This window comes from Aphis gossypii, chromosome X (genome assembly GCF_020184175.1).
Source record: "Aphis gossypii isolate Hap1 chromosome X, ASM2018417v2, whole genome shotgun sequence".
Taxonomy (NCBI): domain Eukaryota; kingdom Metazoa; phylum Arthropoda; class Insecta; order Hemiptera; family Aphididae; genus Aphis; species Aphis gossypii.
The window spans coordinates 56,129,277-56,149,579 of record NC_065533.1 but is presented as its reverse complement, the minus strand read 5'-3'; the positions used below and the strand labels follow the sequence as shown (position 1 = coordinate 56,149,579).

The 20,303-nt window shown below is 25.7% G+C and overlaps 2 protein-coding genes across 5 annotated transcripts; one reads left to right on the top strand and one right to left on the bottom strand.

Annotated features, from left to right (window-relative positions):
* Positions 1-284: 284 nt before the first annotated feature.
* On the bottom strand, positions 285-2,461 carry LOC114125292 (uncharacterized). The gene is made up of 6 exons (XM_050207244.1): positions 2,399-2,461; positions 2,023-2,332; positions 1,839-1,969; positions 1,630-1,789; positions 1,353-1,555; positions 285-830 (listed from the first exon to the last, which is right to left on the bottom strand). Exons 1-6 carry the CDS (start codon positions 2,459-2,461, stop codon positions 684-686), a joined length of 1,014 nt encoding a protein of 337 aa, XP_050063201.1. The 3' UTR covers positions 285-683.
* Positions 2,462-11,866: 9,405 nt separating this feature from the next.
* On the top strand, positions 11,867-20,100 carry LOC114125286 (rho guanine nucleotide exchange factor 7). 4 transcript variants are annotated; one of them, XM_050206121.1, is made up of 11 exons: positions 11,867-12,138; positions 12,819-12,912; positions 13,307-13,433; positions 13,492-13,663; positions 13,733-13,951; positions 14,021-14,219; positions 14,533-14,754; positions 15,490-15,568; positions 15,660-15,781; positions 18,172-18,280; positions 19,336-20,100. In XM_050206121.1, exons 2-11 carry the CDS (start codon positions 12,847-12,849, stop codon positions 19,446-19,448), a joined length of 1,428 nt encoding a protein of 475 aa, XP_050062078.1. In that variant the 5' UTR covers positions 11,867-12,138; positions 12,819-12,846; the 3' UTR covers positions 19,449-20,100. The 4 variants fall into 4 exon arrangements, with proteins under 4 accessions (XP_050062078.1, XP_050062079.1, XP_050062080.1 ...); XM_050206122.1 differs by lacking the exon at positions 11,867-12,138 and adding an exon at positions 12,264-12,343; XM_050206123.1 differs by lacking the exon at positions 11,867-12,138 and adding an exon at positions 12,520-12,659.
* Positions 20,101-20,303: the final 203 nt, after the last annotated feature.

Sequence of the window (20,303 nt, the reverse complement as noted above, 5' to 3'; positions counted from 1 at the left end):
AACCAATATTTAAAATTAAATATTATGCTCAAAATAAATTTAATACTCTTTTTAGATTAGATTAGAATTTAATACTCTTTGTAGGTATATAACCTAACCTAAGCTTTTGTTGTTCGGTTGTGTAGTTATGTTAAAGATACTTGTAGACAATTTAATTAAGTACTGCATATTAATAAAAGCAAAATGCTAATTTTCATCTACAAAAATTTAAATACTTAGTTCCTTTATACAAAATCACTTAAATATTTCCAGTAAGTTAATTTTAATTATTAATAAATGTATAATTCAGCATGTTTCTTAATATAAATCCTTATATTACGTGAATACAATTATTTATGTATTGTATATATATATAATAATAATATATTATACATCACCAAAAAATGGTTTTAAATAATAATATAACTTAAGTAACTTATTACTAAAATAATAGCAAAAATACAATACTGTCAATTACATATTTTTATAATATAGGATTAGCTAAACAATTATTTCATTATTAGAAGACACAAAAAATGTTATAAATAAAATTATTATATAAATTGACAAATTGAATTAGTTTATATAATGTTGATAGTATGGGTCTTAAACTTACTACAATTATACTTATAAGAATAAAAAATAAAAGAATGAACACAATTTTAAATCACTAGACGATAAATAGATGTAAAATTTAATAATAATTATTCCCAAAATATGTGATTGTATGTACTTTGTGCCTGTAAAATTCTCACTTGTTTATACAATTTCAATGCATGACCAAGTTTCAAATCCATTTTTGATACAATATCAGATCGTTGAAGTAATTGTATTGCACGACCATCAATATTCTAAAATTATAAAAAATTATAAGAAAATGTTAAATAATTTATGATGCACAACATAGCAGTAATTTTTGATTCTGAGCGGATCAATGAATGTATTAATTTAACATTGATGTGTGTTAACTTTTTTCCTGTCTATCATCATCTTTTGTGGTAGTAAAAATGATTTGATAGAAAGATAACATTAAATTTTGAGTTATAAATATATATTATTATAATAATTAAATACTTATAAATTATAATATAATAAATACAATATTTTCAGGAAAAATTAGAATAACCTACTGTAATATTAAAAGTAAAATTAATTACTTTAATAGCTATATCATGAATTATACTTAATGATACAGGCTGAGTCAGCCTGGCTGATGGACTGTCTTTGCTCAGAACCATTTTTTGTATACAATAATTTATTATTGAATTCAGATTTAATACACATATAACAATGTAAGTCATCTAACATTTAATGTACAGTAGAGCAGTACCCACTTTCCTAACTTTTTTATTAATTAATTAATAATATCTTACTAAATTAGTGAGTCTATCAATTACTTCTTGTGGTAATTTATTTTCAAAATATTCAGTTACATCACTTGTACTCCATTTCAATGAATTTGGGATATTATTATCATCTTCTTCAATAGCAAATGAATTATCGGATTTATAACTTTCAGACTCGATATCATCTTTGGTAGATGAAAAAGACACAACATTAGCGGTACATAAATCAACTTCAACAAACACAAATTTAATTCAATTTATTTTTAGTTAATAATTATAATATTTTTAAATTGTCTAATCTTACCATCAGTATCAAGTTCTTCGATGTTTATTTGAGTAGCCAAATCCAAGCAAGGAATACAAACAAACGTATCGTCATCGATTTTATCCATAGGTTTAATGGAACATGATTCATAACAATCTCGATGTAAACCAACTTCACAAGAAATGCAGTAATACATTACCTTCAAATGAATTTGAATAATTAAGTAACATTATTATTATTATTTTTACTAAACTTACCGAATGGCATTCTTTGAGACATTTACTGCATCTTAGCTCTCTACATCTCTCACAAAGCCAAGGACTGGAATTTAATTTGAACTTCCACGTAGGGGCATTCACTATTAAACAGGCTTTGTGAACTATAAACATTTTATATAAATGTTTAGTTAAAAAATAAATATGTTATTTTATATTACAATTATTCTACCTCTGATATTACAAATTGGACAATCCACTAAATCTTTCTTTTTTACCATTTTTGAACACAAACAACAATTTTTTGATACTTTCTGAGTTACTGCAGAATTTATTGGTGAATGTATTGGAGATATAGCATTCATTTCAGTTGATGAACAATCTAAAAATTCAGTTTCCGGATTTACTGGAAGACCATTTGACTTAGCAGTATCTTTTTTTCTTTCATTGTTTTTATTCTTATCAGAATATTTAGCTTTCTTATTCGGTATATGAGTATCAGATGGATCAAACACTACTTTGGTTTTCTATATTAAAAAACAAAAAATAAAGTAATGTAACTAAGTCGAATAATTTAATAAATTAATACTAACCAAGAATCGTTTAGGTCTCATTATTTCACTTAAACGATTAGCAATTCTTTTCCTCTTGGCCATTGTTATTAATGAAAATGCACCTTAAGCAAATACAAAACATGATTAAAATAAATATATAATTTATAGGATGGATACAAAATAATTATACAGTTTTATACTAAGATTTTAAGAACTGATAAGTATTAGAATATTGTTTTAATATTTTAAATCTAATTGTATTCTATTGATTTATAATCTTATTATGTATACAATAATTTTAATGTAAAACATCAAGTGTTTTCATAAAGATTTTGATATTTATGAATGTTTTACCATTAATTCTCGGACCATCGATTTGTGTATTGTTATTTCCTATACAAAAATATTTCTAAAAGCATATCAGTCAATGATGAAGTTATATTACAAACTGGCTGAAATAAATTTATTCTTTGAAGTGAAAACAATTTTTTTCCCTCTTACTATCAATAAATGCAAAGTAATATCCTTCATCTCTAAAATTAATCACTTTGTAAACCATAGCTTTAAAATTAAATACAAAATAATTGACAATAAGTCTTATAAGATGCTTAGTTTCGTTTCATTTGTAGGAATACAAATGATTTCAGAAATATTACCTGCTTAAAAACTCTCTACTACTCTTTAGTAAGATTATATCTCAAATTTGGCTTACTTGTCTAGTCATGAGGTTTCTTAATATACAATAGTGATTAAAACAATATTTAAAATAATTTTTTTTTAAATAATAGCTCATATCTCAGGATTTTCTTAATCCAAATGCTCCATAAATTACTTCCAAGAATTTTTAGAAATTCATTAACTTGATAAAATGTTAATTTTTAATATTTTATATGGTTTTGTTATTTATTTTGAAATCTTAGCCCTAATTAGTTTCTGTTTTCCTCTTAGTTTAGATTTATTAACATTTTATTTTTGTTTTGTTTTAATACTGGTATAAACTAACCCCTCCTTAGAGCTTTTCGTATAGCCAATATTATTTCAACTACACTTAATTTTTAAGTATATCTCATTAGTCTTTCAAAACTTTTAATGTTAAAATGTTTTTAATGTTGTTAATAATTTATATAGTTAACTATCTGTTATTAAGACATTGATTTATATAACATTTTTAAATTTTAGTTATTTTTTCTAACCACTTGTATTGTTATCGTAATTATTATTAATCTTTTGGTAGGTAACTTCACCTATTTAATAATATATTATTGTAATTTTCCATAATTTGTTATAAACTTTTTGTTATCAAAACGATAAACGACATTTATTTTATTCATTCAATTTATAATTAATAAATAAATTTTTAAAGCAGTAAATTAGATTCAGCATATTTATCATAAGTCATGCATGTCATTTTCAATAGTTAACAACTTTTTTTTTATTAAATGATCTTTTATATAAAATTAATAATAAAAAAAAATTAAAACCTGTTATATCAATTATGTTTTGCCAATCATAATAACATAATATTTTTTTATAATAATTTAGGGGCGTGTTAAGTTTTTTCCAATGATAAGGGGATGAACTGTATTGTTTTGTTGATTGTCATAGACACAAAATGTATAAATGCATAAGAAAAAAAGTTCATGGAGGGATATGACACCCTCACCCCCTTCCCCGTTATCACACCCCTGTATGATATTATACCTATATTTAAGTATGTCAATTCGTAATATTATCAGTGGCACAACTTGATAATAAAGGGCCCATGTGAAAATATCATGACCGGGGCCCTTACCTGCTAAAAAAATGAAAAACAGTCATACCTTATTATAATTAGAAAATACTGTTTTTTCACATGTCATAGTTAATAATTATAAGTTAAATTTACTTTTTTTTAGTTAATCAAACATAAAAATAACTCTTCTTGTTATTACGACAACAAATTCATTAATACTGCTTACTGTACACTGTTATACTTATACGATAGGTACACTGGTTTCTCACATAGGTACTCGCGTAATTCGAATTATTCATTGAATTCAAAACAGTTAATACATTATTATTTATTATACTGAAACAAATATAATATAACGTGTGTATAATACAGATTATAGTAGGAATATCGTATACGAGATTTAATCGAGGGGCCCCAGTGAATTGCACACCAAACACTCCCGATAATTGCGCCACTGAGTATTACAATATAATAGTAAACATTATGTATAGTAATAATTAGTTTCTACATCAATTAGCAAAAATCAATTTATAAAAGTATGATTGAAATACAAATTACTTACGAATTACTGTCCCTTTGAATGCCAATGAATCTTGTTATGAAATGTTTTTTATATTGGTGCGTTAACCTAACCTAACTCGATTTAACATAAGTTTTATTTGAAGTTGTGTTATACTGGTTTATATTTTAAATTATAAATCTTAATATAATCTATGATTTAAATACTTACATAACATCTGTTCTATACTCCTATCGTCTAAGTAAAAGAAAATAACGTGAACTTTTGTTCGTAATAATAAATGTCAACGACGCTAACACGTTGTTTTAACCTGATGAATGACATCGACTTGCGATATTCAATATTCATCATGAATGACGATGAAAAAACCATTGTCATGGAAAAAACATGAACCTTATAACGTGTTGGTATGGGGAAAAGGTATTAATGTCACGTTGGCTAACCTGCCTGCCAGATGTCTCGCTAGTTTTGTTGTCACTTTCTATTTTTTTAGTAAAATTCGTTAGAAATTAGAATAGTAATTAATAATAAAATTTAAAATTTTGTCTTTTATAAATTTACAATAATTGATATTGATGAATGGTTTTCAACATCTTTATGGAAATGCTGAAAGCATAGTCAGTATTTTAACAATTTCACGAAGGAGTGAAAGATTCTAGTAGAAAATTACTTACCATTATAATTTATAATGGAAAATAAAAGTTGGCTGTACTGGTGGTAGGTATATTATCTCAAATTATAATTTTTGACTAACGGTAAACGTACAGGTATACAGAGCTGTGCCGTGGGGGGGCTAGAGGGCTGGCCCCGGACGCATGGTTTAAATCAGAGGTGTCCAACCTTTTGTGAAGACTGGGCCACATCATATAGGTAGACGTTTTTGTGAGCCACATCCTTTTTTTTAATAATAATACATTCTAACCTAACCTAACCCCCAACCCTGGGCCGCGGGTTGGACACTCCTGGTTTAAAGGGGGCGCCGAAAAATTTTTAGAATATTAGGGGGTTAATATTTTTAATTTTGCCCCGGGCGCTAAATCTTAACGGCATGGCTCTGCAGGTACAAATAGTATGAAGTCGCATAGTCCATTGACGGTTCCAAATAAATTGTTATCACCTTTCATTCCATTAAAAATACGAGGGTAGAAAAAAATTGATTTTTTTGCGTTTGTATTTTTTCTTAAAATTCTTACTACCTATTAAAAACATGACGTTCTTTACTAGTTTGGTATAAATCTAGTTTAGCACCCCCTCGAAATTTCGATATTTTGCTTTGGAAACCTATCTATTTTAACGTTTTAAAAAAAATTTTTTTCGGAAATCATAAGTTTTAAAGTTATAGCCACGTTAAATTCACGATTTTCGATGTTTAGCGCTCGCATAGTGGCGATATAATATTATATTTATTTATGAATATACTAGCTGACCCGACACAGCGTTGCCCGTGTGTTACTTTCTTTTTTTGCATTTTCGTATGCCGTGTGAGTTTTTAATTTAATCGTATTGATAGTGCTAATATTACGTCGAATTCACAATTTAATTTTGTGTGTGTGTGCTTATGTTTTGCTATAAACATAGCACTAGTAAATTCATTGATAACATATATATTTATAGGCCGTGAATATTATTATATTTTTATATTATTATTGAAGCACCTCCTTATATACCTACATTGGTTGTTCTTCCACTTGGGACAAAAATGACTAAATGTAAATGTATCACCATTTAAATCAGGTTGTTATAGCAACTATTTATAAACAAAAATTCCATCGTAAATTTTAGCTGTCCCACCCGGCGTTGCCCACGCAAAAGTCACCTCAAGTGAAAATCGAGATTTTTTTTATATTATATTAATAATAATAATAGCTGACCCGGCAGACTTCGTGTTGCTTACTTCATGTTTTGCACTTCGTTGCCCGTTAAAAATGCCAATTCCTTATGACTCAGACTTTGTTCAATACGTTATTTAATATTCGATGAATGATGTTCTAGATTTATCTTAAGTTTTCTGTTGCCCGGAATAAAAATTCTGATTCGCAGCAGTATATTATCAGGTAGGCAATCTACCTGCGGTAGATCGCGGACCTAGTGGTGTTTGTACGTAAGTGTATGATTTAACTCTAATAAAGTATCAAAGTTATACTAAGTTCGACATAATACGGTAGATTAATATAATCAATTAATACATAATCCTAACCTAGGTTTTGATTCTCAAAAATCTTGAATAACCCGGCTTTGCCCGTGTACATTTTTTTGTGTTACCTACTATAACTTTTATTTTATCAGTTTTAATATTTATTACAGTCTGCTTTTAGATGTTATGTTGATCCTTGGTTGCCCATGTATTGTAATATTTTAATTTGTCGGCAAAAAATACTTAACATTATGGTGTTATAAAAACCAAAAAAAAAAATATATTTATATTGAAATATTTTATTCATCTCAATAACTCTTTATAAACAGTATTTTTGGTATTACCTTTTGGGGCTAAAATAACCAAACTACTGGTAGAGCTTACTCTAGAACATGTGATATAGAACTGTCCATGTGAAAAACATGATAAAGTGATAAATGTGTTAACACATAAATCAAGTTGTTATAGCAACCATTTATAAACAAAAATTAAAAACAAAATTTCCATCGTAAATCTCAAAATTCCCGTTTAAGCAACCCTTTAAAATTTGGATTTCGAAAAATCCTTTCTTAGTGCGCCCTTACATTGCTTAAGGCAGGGGTCACCAATTAATACTTTCCGTGGGCCACATTAAGAATTCAGAAAATGTTTGAGGGCCATAAAAATTCGAAGTACATAATATTTATTATAGTATGCTGATTAAGTTAGGTTACATATTAAATTATTGGCTTTTTCTCTCCTTGTCTGCGGGCCGGTTAAAATTCATCCACGGGACGGTTGCGGGCCGCCATTTGGTGACCCCTGGCTTAAGGAACCTCTGTACAAAATGTCAAGTCTCTAGACCCAGCGGTTTGGTCTGGGCGTTGATGAGTGAATAGGGGCCGTCTCCTATATGTATATAGATAATTGATTTGAAGTTTTAATATTTACAAACACTTATATAAAATAATTTGTAAACATAATATTTTTTTATTTTTAATAATTAAACATTTCATTTAATTTAATTAAATAAGTACAATTAACAATTTTACATTTTCACGTATGCGCGGAATAACAACTACATAATATTTACTTTAATGTCACGGGGAGGTGATAGGCTAGGTAGGGCGGTTAGGTTAGGTTACTGGCTACCCGAAGGGCAGGTATGCTTTCCACCCCCCTTCCTTCTACCCCACGTTAGCTATTTTAGCCCCGGGGGATTTGACGGCCGATCCGGTAGGCGAAGGGAGCCACTATACTTGATAGTTTTATTATTTAATTATTGGCTGTGTTTTTACCTACAAATTTAACTTAAAAATTTAATTTTTAACTTCCAAAATAATGATTTGAACATATTTTTTTTTGTGCCGTCGTTCTTAACTCGTTGATGTTTCAATAAAAACAATCATAAAAATCATTTGGAAGCTAAACTGCAATTGTTCCAAAAACTAATTAGGTACCTATTTAAAAAAAAATTGAAAAAATAAGGTGGCCTGGTTAAGTAGTCTTGTTCCCGTACAAGTGCTACGACACGTATCATATTATATTATTATTTAACCTGCATTTTATAATATTATATCGCCACTTTGCGTGCGCGAAACACGATTTTCGATGTTTTGCGTGTGCGCAGATCACCGAAAATCGTGAACTTAACATGGCTATAACTTTAAAACTAATGATTTCCAAAAAAAACTTTTTGCTCCATCATTTTTATAATGTTAAAATACATTGGTTTCCAAAATTTTGAGGGGGTGCTAAACAAGATTTGTTCCACAAGTTTATATATACATACCGATCAAAAATATGATCCTAAATCCTTTTTTCGTTAATAGGTACCAACAATTTGTAGTAAGTATTCGGAATTTTGTAACACACACATTTAATGTACACTAAGCATCTAGTCAAGTATTATTAATATTTTTTACTATTGCAATTTTTGTACAGAAGTATAATATAAGTACTATTTCCCCTACATTTTATTTTATTTTACACTATCAGTATGTTTCTAACTATACTTATATAGTTATATATTATATTTATTTGTTATGTTCTACGATTTTTAATTTTTTTTAGCTACAATAAGAACAACTCAAAAGGAACCTTGTATTAAATTTTCAATTTTTTTTGTCATCCAAAATTTTTTTATCAACACTTCAAAAAAAATTCTCATAAAAATCGAAAATTTCAGTGGTCTATAAATAACTCAAAAAAATTCAAAATTTTTTTTAAAATTCAACGGTATATAGATAGCACTAACATAAATATTTGGTAAAAATTTCAAGTATTTGCAGTGATTATTTTTTGAATTACAACCATATAAAAAAATCGATTTGGTCAAAAACTGGTTTTGCATGAAAATTCCTGTTTTTCTGTCACTTTATTTTTTTTTTGATTTTTTTAAAAACTGTTGGAAAATGTTTACTTTTGATCTCTATAATGCACCAAGGGTATTCACTTTTCCATCGGAAACTACCCCCGAAGTTTGAAATTGAAGCATTATTTCGACTAGTTATGCTGTACACAGACACAAAAACAAACAAAAAAAAAAAACATACATCATTGTTAAATTAATACATTCATCACTCCTTTCAGAATCTAACAAAACTGAATATTAGAATTTTTATTTTATATTTTTGTGTTGTCATTATTCATAAACAATTCTTAACTTCTTTTATTATTGAATTTTGGAAATTTACTAACCCAGCACATAATTGAAATACTAATAATGATTTAGTATAAAGCAAGAAATATGTTTTAAATTTTTAGACTTCTTCAGTCTAACCATCAGTCTTTTAAAATGGATTTTAGATTTCATTTTTTATGGTACCTACTGTATTTATTAATTTAATATACAAAATTTTATAAAGAACACTTATTAATGTTAAAATAATATTACCAACTGTGGATACACTAGTTTCAAATTTAAACGCTAAGTCTGGGTAAGCTAAATTCAATCTTGACTTTATTAAAGTCATGAGAATTTGGTGTTTAGACAAAATTTTTCAAAATTCCAACTCTAATAATAATTAAAAATAATTCTGGAATATACCTACCTAAATCAACAATTATATCGAACATGGATTTACCAATATCTCAGTAGAATTTGAATAATTTGTTAGTTAATCAATTCAAGAGAATGATAACCAAAAGGATAATTTCTGAGGAAGGAGTTTTCTTTTCTCCAATCTTCATTATCTTTATGAAGAAAATACATTTACACTTGATCTCTTGCACTTGTTTTAGATTTTATAAGATTACTTTTGATTTCAATACTATTTTCAATTAAGGTTGCAACCGTCCAGTTTTCACCTGGACAGTTCAGATTTTCTGGTTCCTGTTCAGTGTACAGTTATACCTTTCAACTGGACGCCATAAATTATTAAATGTACAAAATTTCTACTACAGTTTGTCTTGTTAAAAATTTTGTGAAGTTTTGGAGATAGAAAGTGACTCATAAAGGCCGAAAAAATACAATTTTAAAATACCAAAGTAGCACTTAATTAATATATATAAACTTAATTTATTATATTTATTCATTTGTTCAATTAATATACATGTTATATTAAATACTTTTATTTATTTATTGTATTACCTATCAGAAGTAGAGTAATAAACTAATAAAAAAATTAATTATTCATAATAATAAATATTTATATTAGACAAAAAAAAAAACGGTTTTCAGTTAGATGTCCAGTTTTTACAATTAAAAAAGTTAGCAACCCTATTTTCAATAACAATAGAAAAAAATACTTGATTTTAAAATTTAATTTTTTAATACCAATAATACATTTTGGTAGGTATACTAACAAAGCAAATACAAATCTTGAAATATATATGTAGTATGTACGCATCATATAATTTTGTCAGTAAAAATAATTTAGTATTAATACTTACTCATTAATTCATTCAAATTCAGCTGAAACATATTTATTCTAACTCCATTCTACTCTAACACATTTATCAGTGATAAAACAAGTATAAGGTAAAGCACCTATACAAATTTCTAATTTTTATAAATTGGTCACAGGCCGCGGGTTGGGCAAGCCTGCACTATACTGTAATTTGCTTATTTATGTCAAAATGTTTTAGAACTGATGCCTGTGCAAATTAAGTATTAATTCATTTTTAATAGTTTCCTGGTGAGCTTAATTCTGACAAATTTGGTATTAATTGTCTTGAACAATTTATTATTCCAAATATTTGTTTCAGTTTTTTTTTTTGTTATAAGATGTATAAAGTTTCTTAATTGTAGTGATAGGATTATCATTTGCAGGTTTCACTTATTATTTACAAAACAATAATCCTATATACTCGACTTCATTATTTTGATAAAATTGTAATTTATTCATATTAAACTCAATACTACATTAATTTTTTTACCCTAGCAAGAACTGTTATTACTATTTCATCCCATTTTTCGTTGTTAGTATTAATTGAACAAAGTGAAAATAAATAGTAAATTTTTATATAACACCAAAATATTAAAGAATTAACTATATATATGTTATATACATGCTTGTGAAATTTTATTTTGTACCTATATAAATGTCTACAATCTATATTCATGTGAGTATGCAACAAAAATTTGTTTGCTAGACCGTTGAGTAGCCACTACCACTTTTATTCAAACTATTCAGTACACAGGTAAAAACATAAAGGTCAACTATTTGCATAATACAAATAATAGGTATGATAGATATGAATATTAATACATAAATATTTATTAATATTTTACATACTTGATGAGATACACACATTATGATAAATATTAATTAAATATTTTATTCATTCAAGTAAAATTATTGTTTCATTTGTAGATTTCCTGATGTTACATGAATTTTGTGTTCAGTAAGAAATGTTTAAGGAAATTGATAATTTCCGTTTGTATTTAAACCTGCTTCTTTTATTGCGGGAATTAATATGCGGAACACAAATTATCTGATAAACAATTATATCTATTACAGAGTATATAAATATTGTATAATATAATATCTCTAATCTTCACGGTATACACGTAATATATTATTATGAAATTTTTCTTTAATCACTAGGCCACATTTATTATTGATAAGCTGTTATCTGTGAATTTGACATCGAAATGTTTGTTATTATAGTTTAGTGAGTGATCAACAATCATAAACACTAAATATTTTAAATTTTAATCCACCTGTTTGCAACAAATAAAAAATAATTTATTATTTGTTACTTAATACTTATATTCTTTAAAATAATTTTGAATTGTGAATTTTTGTTTTATTAGTTATTTGAATATAAAGTATCGTAATAAAATTACCTAAATTATGTCGCAAATACTTAAACATCAAGTCATGAAGTTTAATTTATGTTTAAGTTTTATTAGTCTACATATTTAGTGTAAACAGTATATGTTATTAAGTTTAAGAATTTATTGATGGGTGAGTTGATTTATTTATTGCTCTGACAATAACTATTAATTGTTTTAGGTGGGCGGGTAATCTCTGATTAAAATAGTAAGTACTTAGATACCTATATAATCTGATTCTTAGTAGTTTCTTTCACATCAATTGCGTTAGTTAAATGGTTAATGATTTAGATGCATCAACAATATAAATTAAGAACTATTATGTTTAAAAATGAAAGGTATTTGTGTGTATATTTTACATAGGTTTTAATTATTACAATAAACTTTCAAATCAATACCTATTTTATTAAAATATAATTTGATATAAGACTAAATTACTATTTCAGACAATGTAAATCAATTTATTATTGTGTCAAGTTGATATATATGTATATTATTTTTCTACTTGACTTATTATATTAATACTTACTGTAAAAATTAAACCCAAATGTTACATTCTTAACCATGAATTGGCTTTAGTCCAACATTCCTAACACACTCATACCATATTTTATTTTGTCATTATTGTAGCTTTGCCAAAATACATAATCCTAGGTATGCTTATTTATAACAAGTACTATGAAGTTCACAATCATTTTTATCAATAATAATTTTTTTCTTTCTGAGTAATATAAAGCATTACTAATTTTACTGCCCAGTTTAAACAAATAATGTTGATATTTTAATAAGTTATTTTGTTTTATTTTGTTACAGTTCATGAAGTTTTTATAGTGAATTTAAAATGACTTCTAATGAGCCACTACTCGTACAAGCTGTATATTCGTTTAAAGGAAAAAATAATGACGAGGTAAAATAATGTGTTGATATCATTGAGTTTGCGCTTATATTTAATGTCATTTTGATGTTTTGATTATTGCTTATTTAATCTTAGTTTATATTTTTATGAATTGCCAATAATATTTATTTGCTTTAATATACATTGAATTGTAATATTATATTTTCATGTCTTTAATCATTTTATATCCCTTAGAGGAGACCTTGAACCAACGTTATGGTATGATTTTATTATTTTTATATATTTATAAAAAGTATATTTATACTCATTAAGTGTTATTTATTAATTGTGTGTTGAGCTTGCGTATTTTAAGTGCATGGAAGCCCATGCATATAAATTTATTTATATTTTATTTTATTTTGAATATTTTATTTAAATTATTGTAGTATATTTCTTTTCTTTCTAGCTCTGTTTGAAAAAAGGTGATATTGTAATTGTCACTCAAAAAGAAGATGGTGGCTGGTGGGAAGGAACTCTTAAAGAAAAAACTGGTTGGTTTCCATCAAATTATGTTAGAGAATATAAACCACAAGGTAAAACATTAATTTTTATTCATTTATAGTTATGATATTGTAAATTTATTTATTACAGTGGAAAATACTACAAACAATAAAGTGCCAAATATACCGATTGATTTAACAGAGCAGTTAAGAGCTAACCGAGCTGTAGTAGTCATGGATATTGTGGAATCTGAAAGAGCACATGTCACTGAATTGAAGACACTTATCCAGAGTTTTTTGATTCCTTTAAAAAACTCAAATATGTATTGCATTTTTACTACAATATAATTTAAGTATAAATAATAATAATAATAGTAATGATTTGATTATAGAATGACTATTGAAGAATATAACCAATTAGTAAATAATATTGAAGAAGTTTCGAAAACTCATGAAGAACTTCTGAAATCATTAGAACAAGTCTCTGGATTACCGCAGTCTGATCAAAGAATTGGTAAACTGTTTCTAAACAAAGCATCTTTTATACGGACTGTACATTTGCAATACTGCGCTTCTCATCCCAGAGCAGTTAATATCATTGATAAATACAAGTATGGACTATAATTATTTTGTTTTTCCTTAAATAATTAATTAATTTACCTTGCATGGTTAAATTTTAGAGATGAATTAAATCAAATAATGGAAACACAGGGTGCAGTTAGTCCTGGAATTTTAGTGCTGACTGTGTCATTAAGCAAACCATTTCGAAGATTAGACAAGTATAGTGGGATGCTCCAAGAACTGGAAAGACATCTTGAAGAAAGTCATGTTGATAGAGGAGATACTCAGCGATCCATAAGCATTTATAAAGAAATTGCGGTTTGTAAATTTTTATATTACAAAAAATAAAATACTACTACCATAATATTTGAACTTGAATTTGTTCAATTGTTTTTTTTTTTTTTTTGATGAAATATATCCAGTTTTTTTTTAAACTATGTGATTTACAAACACTTTAGTCACCTTAGTCCTTTTATCACTAAGCCTTAATATTATTTGGCAGTTAGAAATTGTGAAAATTTTATTTTTCTTAAGATTTTTTAAAGTAAATTATGGTTTACTAAATTTTGTTATTTGTTTCTACTAAGATAATATTAAAACAAAATTACAAATATTATATTTAATTTTTCAGAGTGTATGCTTATCAACAAGAAAACAAAAAGAATTGGAATTATCTATATTAAGTGGAGTTGTACAAGGATGGGAAGGCACTGATGCATTAAGTTTAGGTGATGCAATTAAAATTGGTTCTGTTGCATTTGGCTCTGAGCATAAAGATAGATATTTAATGTTATTTTCTACTCATCTGGTTATTTTATCAGTATCCCAAAGACTAAGTTCGTTTATATATGAAGTAAGCCTATTGTACAATCTTTATTATTTTTTTCTTATCATAACACAATTATGATATTTACTGCCTCTATTTATCCATTAATTATGCGTGTTAGTTACAGTCCACAATCTGATAGTTATCAACTATAATTCTTGACTGATTAAAACATAAATATTAGTTCATAATTTATAAATTTTAGTATAAATTACTTGTACATCAACTACCTTTATATTTTGTGGATTAATATCTGTAATTCGTGTAAAAATTGTTGTTTCAAATAAATATTATTGTAAAATTTATCATTTTTTTGATGCCATTGATAATAATCTCCAAACTTTTGATTCTTGTTCTTAATTCACAGCCACAATGTGTCGACATTTGATAATAATGTGAACTAAATCTACCTTTTTTAGTGAATACTACAGATATTACCAATTTTCATCAATGTGCTTACATATATTAAATAATCCTTTTTAATTTGATATAAGTAATTTTACACTCAATTGTAATTGACTTATAGATTTAGATTTTCCTGTGTTTCATTAGATAAGTAAAAGCAGTAAATGTTGGTATATTGTGTTTATAATATATAGTATTCAGATCTTGAAAAAAATAAAATAATTTTATATATATTAATTTATAATATTATATAATATTTTTATATGTATATTACTCAACTCATCAATATTCAATTATATTTGTTAAATAATATGAAAATAGATAGTTATAGTTGTATTTACATTTATCTTTTTTTAGGGTAAATTACCATTAAGTGGAATTTATGTCAAAAAATTAGATAATAATGGTGCCATAAAAAATGCTTTTGAAATATCTGGTAAGAAATAATTATCCATCCAGTATTCATTATTAATTTATAACATTATTAAATTTTTTAAAAATAAATTGAATAAAATTTATATTTTTAGGTCCTTTAATTGATCGCATTGTTGCTGTTTGTCAGTCCAAAGAAGAGCAAATTGATTGGATACAAAAAATTAACAAGCAATTAGGAAATAAGTGTGCCACTAATACTACATCTAGTAAATCAGTAAGTTTAAGTCTTGGCCGCCTTAGTGATTACTTTGCACATTTAGTATGCAAGGGTGTTATAACTAGATCACTTTTGAAATTAATTCTTTATTCACAATACATAAATAGTATTGATACATCAAAAGTTGTTAGGCGTTATGCAAATGAACGTAGTGAATTTTATTCTCCTTGTAAAAGTAAACAGCAATGTCTAGAAGGAACACAACACAATGACAAATCTAATGAATCAAATAATTACGATATTGCATCACCAAGACATTGCTCGTCAATGGTTCTTAAAGAAGATGGAAAAATTATTTATGGGAAAAAATTGTTGTTCACTCCAATTCAAACCAAAGCCTGTCAAGATTTAACTATGTCAACATTGTACAAGGAAGACATGAATGATAATTATAATCAGCATTTTTTGAACTACGAATCTAATATTGAAAATTTAAAACCAAAACATTTGACAATTCCATTACTAAATACAGACAATAAAGATGACATTTACTTATCAGATAATCAGGATAGTACATTCTCCTTGTGTGATTTAAAAACGTCTTACTGTTATGATAACAGTGGTGAAGATGAAAAAGATACAGAAATAAGTCAAGATTTTCAATATTTCAATTTCAAAGATCATAACAGTTTAAGGTCGTCTGATTCTGGGTTGGCAGATATCACAATTCCTATTGCACAGCAATCACCATTACCGCCTACTGAAACATCTAGTAGCAATTCTGAAAATTTGTGTAAATGTTCTTCGTCATTACATATCAACTCGTGTATTTTTGAAGATATAGATTCATTATCACTGAATAATAATGTTTCTGTGCCACTAGACAAAGGTGTTACATTTCGATCTGAACTTTATGCACATTGGTGGCTCAAAAAAAAGCTACAGGGACCTCTTGACAGTTGTGATTCAGGCAAGATATTAATTTATTTTTGACTGTGATTGTGTTGCTAGTTGTGTCACACAAATTATACAGTTTGAACTAACATCTGACATTTGCCGAGTTGATTTTTTTTTTTTCACAAATATCCTTTTATTACATACTGATGCACAATAAGATAATTGATTGTATGCAGTGGCGGCTTGTGTTGGTTTGACTTGGTAATGCAAAAAAAAATGTATACATCTCACTCCAGTGTCACAACAAAAAATCTATTTATGACATAAAGAAAAATGTTGAGATAGTCTGACAAAATTCGCCATAATATAACCATCATTGCAACTAAATTATTAATACATAATATACCTTAAGTAATTAAGTGCTTGATCATTTTATATTATTTTTTTTTTTCATATTTACCAAAGGAGTGCGACTACTATATCGCATAAGAACCCAAGTCGTTACTGATTGTTGTATATTATGTAAAAATTAAATTATTCTCTTTTGTTAGTTTTGTCATTATTGTGACAAAACTGTAATGTTAAATAATTTAGCTTTTAAAAAGTAAATGTTATAAATGCCTAGAATCACATAGCCAATTATTTTAGACTTAGTTATTCCACCAATGTGTATTAAATTATTTAGATAGTGATTTTAATGCTATCATACACTATTGTATTAGATGCTATTAGCATATATTTTAACATAACATAATTATCATGCTTTTACAGTTCTACTTTTAATAATGAACTAACAAAAATTTAATGTTTTTAAATTAAATGAATAATAAATATTTACTAGGTATTTAAATTTTTCATGCCAATTGCTGTGGTTAATATTTTTTTTAACTATTAAATAAATATATTTGAAATAATAATCGTTTATATTACTTATTATTAAAGGGTGGATGTTTATGCTCAATAAAACACCATTATATACTTAAAAAAAAATGTAATAATATATGCAAAAACATTAAATCTGCAATGAAATAGTAGAAGATATTTATTAAAACGGTTAAAAATTTAAAATATAAATAAAATTCATGTATTTGTATTGGATCTTCTTTTATTGTTGATTTTGGTAATTTAGAGTACTTATAGTTACTTATTAGCCATTACTCATTAAGTATTTCTAATCGATAACATTTATCGACGAAGATAAAATTTTTAAAGTAGATATTGAAATAGACTTTAATTCAATGTTAAATGTCAAGTAAAACCTAAAGATATCAAAGATACAATATTATGCTCTAATAAAATATTAATATGCTTTGAAAGAAAAATGGATTAAAATATGCAAATATACGTGACATAAATATTTTAATTTTGTATTCTTTGGTTAAAAAACAAATGTTTGTCCTACTCTGCAACTTTTATTATTAAAGAAAAAAAATATGCAAATGCATGAACATCTGCTCTTTATTTATTATACATAACTTTATATAATATAAGTTCTGTATGTAAATCTTCAAGATTTTGATTTCAAATGTTATTATTTTTTTTTTTTTTAGATCGAAAAAAGTAATAGATTTGCTTGGGATGTGACAAGACTTAGACCCATTCCACCACTTCAATTTTATCATAACATCAATGAAAAAAATATCTGTGTAACTAAAAGATGTAAGTATATAATTGGATGTAATTGGAATTTATTTATTCCGTAATAAATATTATTATTATTATTATATATTATTATGAACTGTTCCCTATCTCTTTTCATAAAAAAGTAGCCTGTCCCTCTCTGTTCTCTCTACTTCTTGTAGTATTGATGTTTAGTGATAATGTGGTAGACTATATGACTAAATTTCTTTTAGCAGAAATATAACTATTTATATAACTAATTACCAATTCTTCCATTCTTTGCACATTATTTTTTTTTTACAAATCCTGTAATTACTTACAATGTTTACTCCAATTTTTGTTAATATGTCAGTTATGGTTTTTATAATATTTAAATATGTGTTTGTTGGCCATTATTATATTAAAATTAACTACAGTTAACTTTAATATTATAAAAGCATATAGATCTCAAAATTTAAATTTCACTATGCAAAAGACAAACATTAATGTGCAAATGACAAAAATAACCAAATCAAATAGTTAGCACAATATATCTTATGGAAGGGTTATATTATAGAAGAATATTGCTGTAGAAAGTCTTCTAAAAAACTTCCCATAAATAAATTCACACAGGGAAAAGAATAATAATCTGCAGAAAAATTAATTATTATAATTATTAGTATAATTGTTTTTATGTTTTGTTTTGGTTTATATAAAAAATACAGAAGATAATTTTTTACTGTTTTATTATTTATTATTATATTTTTACAATCCCCGTTAGTCTTTTTAATCTGTAACATCTAATTTGACTATTTCTAATTTAAAATAATTGAACTAATTGCCTATCGAATTGATTAAGAATTTTTTTTTAAGTGTAACAGTTTTTTAATTGTTTGTTTTTCTTGCTAACTGCCTTTATGGAACTCCATAATGTTTCTAATATTACTACTGATTATAGTTACTATTACTACTATATTACTTTTATAAATTATATTTTAAACTAATGCTATTCTTCATGACCTAAATTTATACTTGGGTAATTTAATTATAATATAAATCTTAATCAAAAATGTCCATTATAAATAAAATAAAAACATTTTTTATTTCTAATTTAGCTGAAAGAACATTTGAAGATGATGGGAAAGTCTTGAGAGTATTTGAAGCATTTTGTTCAAATACAAAATCACGACATGCCAGTTCAGGTGATCATTCTTTGTTATTGTTGTAAATTATTAAAAAAATAGTTAAATATACCTAAATATAAATATATTATAATTTCTGCACAATTAATGATTCTGTAAGGCTGTGAATAACTTTTTTTAGGCATTAAATAGTATTATGTTAAATTATTATTACTGATATTTTAATAATATAATACTAAACATCTTTTTCTTGTTTATTAAAATGTTGAAAATTATTGCTTGGTAATAATATTATTGTACTTAATGGATGAATCAATTTGTTTTTATTTATTTATTTATTATTATTATTATTACCCTGTACAAAATTATAATCAAAAAATGTATTTTGATGTGAATAAATATTAAATTCGGAAGTAGTTAGATAAAATTTTACTGTTGCATGTGTTACATTAAACTATTGAAAAAAAAAATGTAAATTTATTACAGTATTGCATTGCTGGAATTTAATTTGAAAATCTGCCATTGAATGTTACTTCCCAGACATTAGGTAAATCCAAAAGGACTTAAATACAATTAGTTAATAAATATGTTAAATTATAGTCTTATACTATATTGTACATTTTTATAAATTGTTTAAATAATTAAATATATATCTGTATTATAATGAATTTATTTTATTTAATTTATAAAATCATCATGTTATATTTTTAAACAAAATTATACAAATAACATTTTTAATTGTAGTATTGATTATTTTTTTACCAAACAACTCAATAGCATTCAGTAGTTGATGACAATATCCTAATGAACTTTTATGTTTATAGGGGCCATAACGGTTATGATTTAGTATAATAGTAAAAAACTATTCATTTATTAGTATGATTATAAGAATGATAATTATTGAGACTTTTTGAGAATACAGTAAATCTTCTATATAACGG

Excerpts from the sequence above, each read along its gene's own strand:
- LOC114125286 (XM_050206121.1), top strand. The coding sequence starts at position 12,847 with ATGACTTCTAATGAGCCACTACTCGTACAAGCTGTATATTCGTTTAAA. Across the intron at positions 12,913-13,306 it reads AAGGAAAAAATAATGACGAG|CTCTGTTTGAAAAAAGGTGA; the intron begins GTAAAATAATGT and ends TTTTCTTTCTAG. Across the intron at positions 14,755-15,489 it reads TAAGTTCGTTTATATATGAA|GGTAAATTACCATTAAGTGG; the intron begins GTAAGCCTATTG and ends ATCTTTTTTTAG.
- LOC114125292 (XM_050207244.1), bottom strand. The coding sequence starts at position 2,461 with ATGGCCAAGAGGAAAAGAATTGCTAATCGTTTAAGTGAAATAATGAGA. Across the intron at positions 2,333-2,398 it reads TGAGACCTAAACGATTCTTG|AAAACCAAAGTAGTGTTTGA; the intron begins GTTAGTATTAAT and ends TTTTTAATATAG. Across the intron at positions 1,556-1,629 it reads CGAAGAACTTGATACTGATG|TTGATTTATGTACCGCTAAT; the intron begins GTAAGATTAGAC and ends TGTTTGTTGAAG.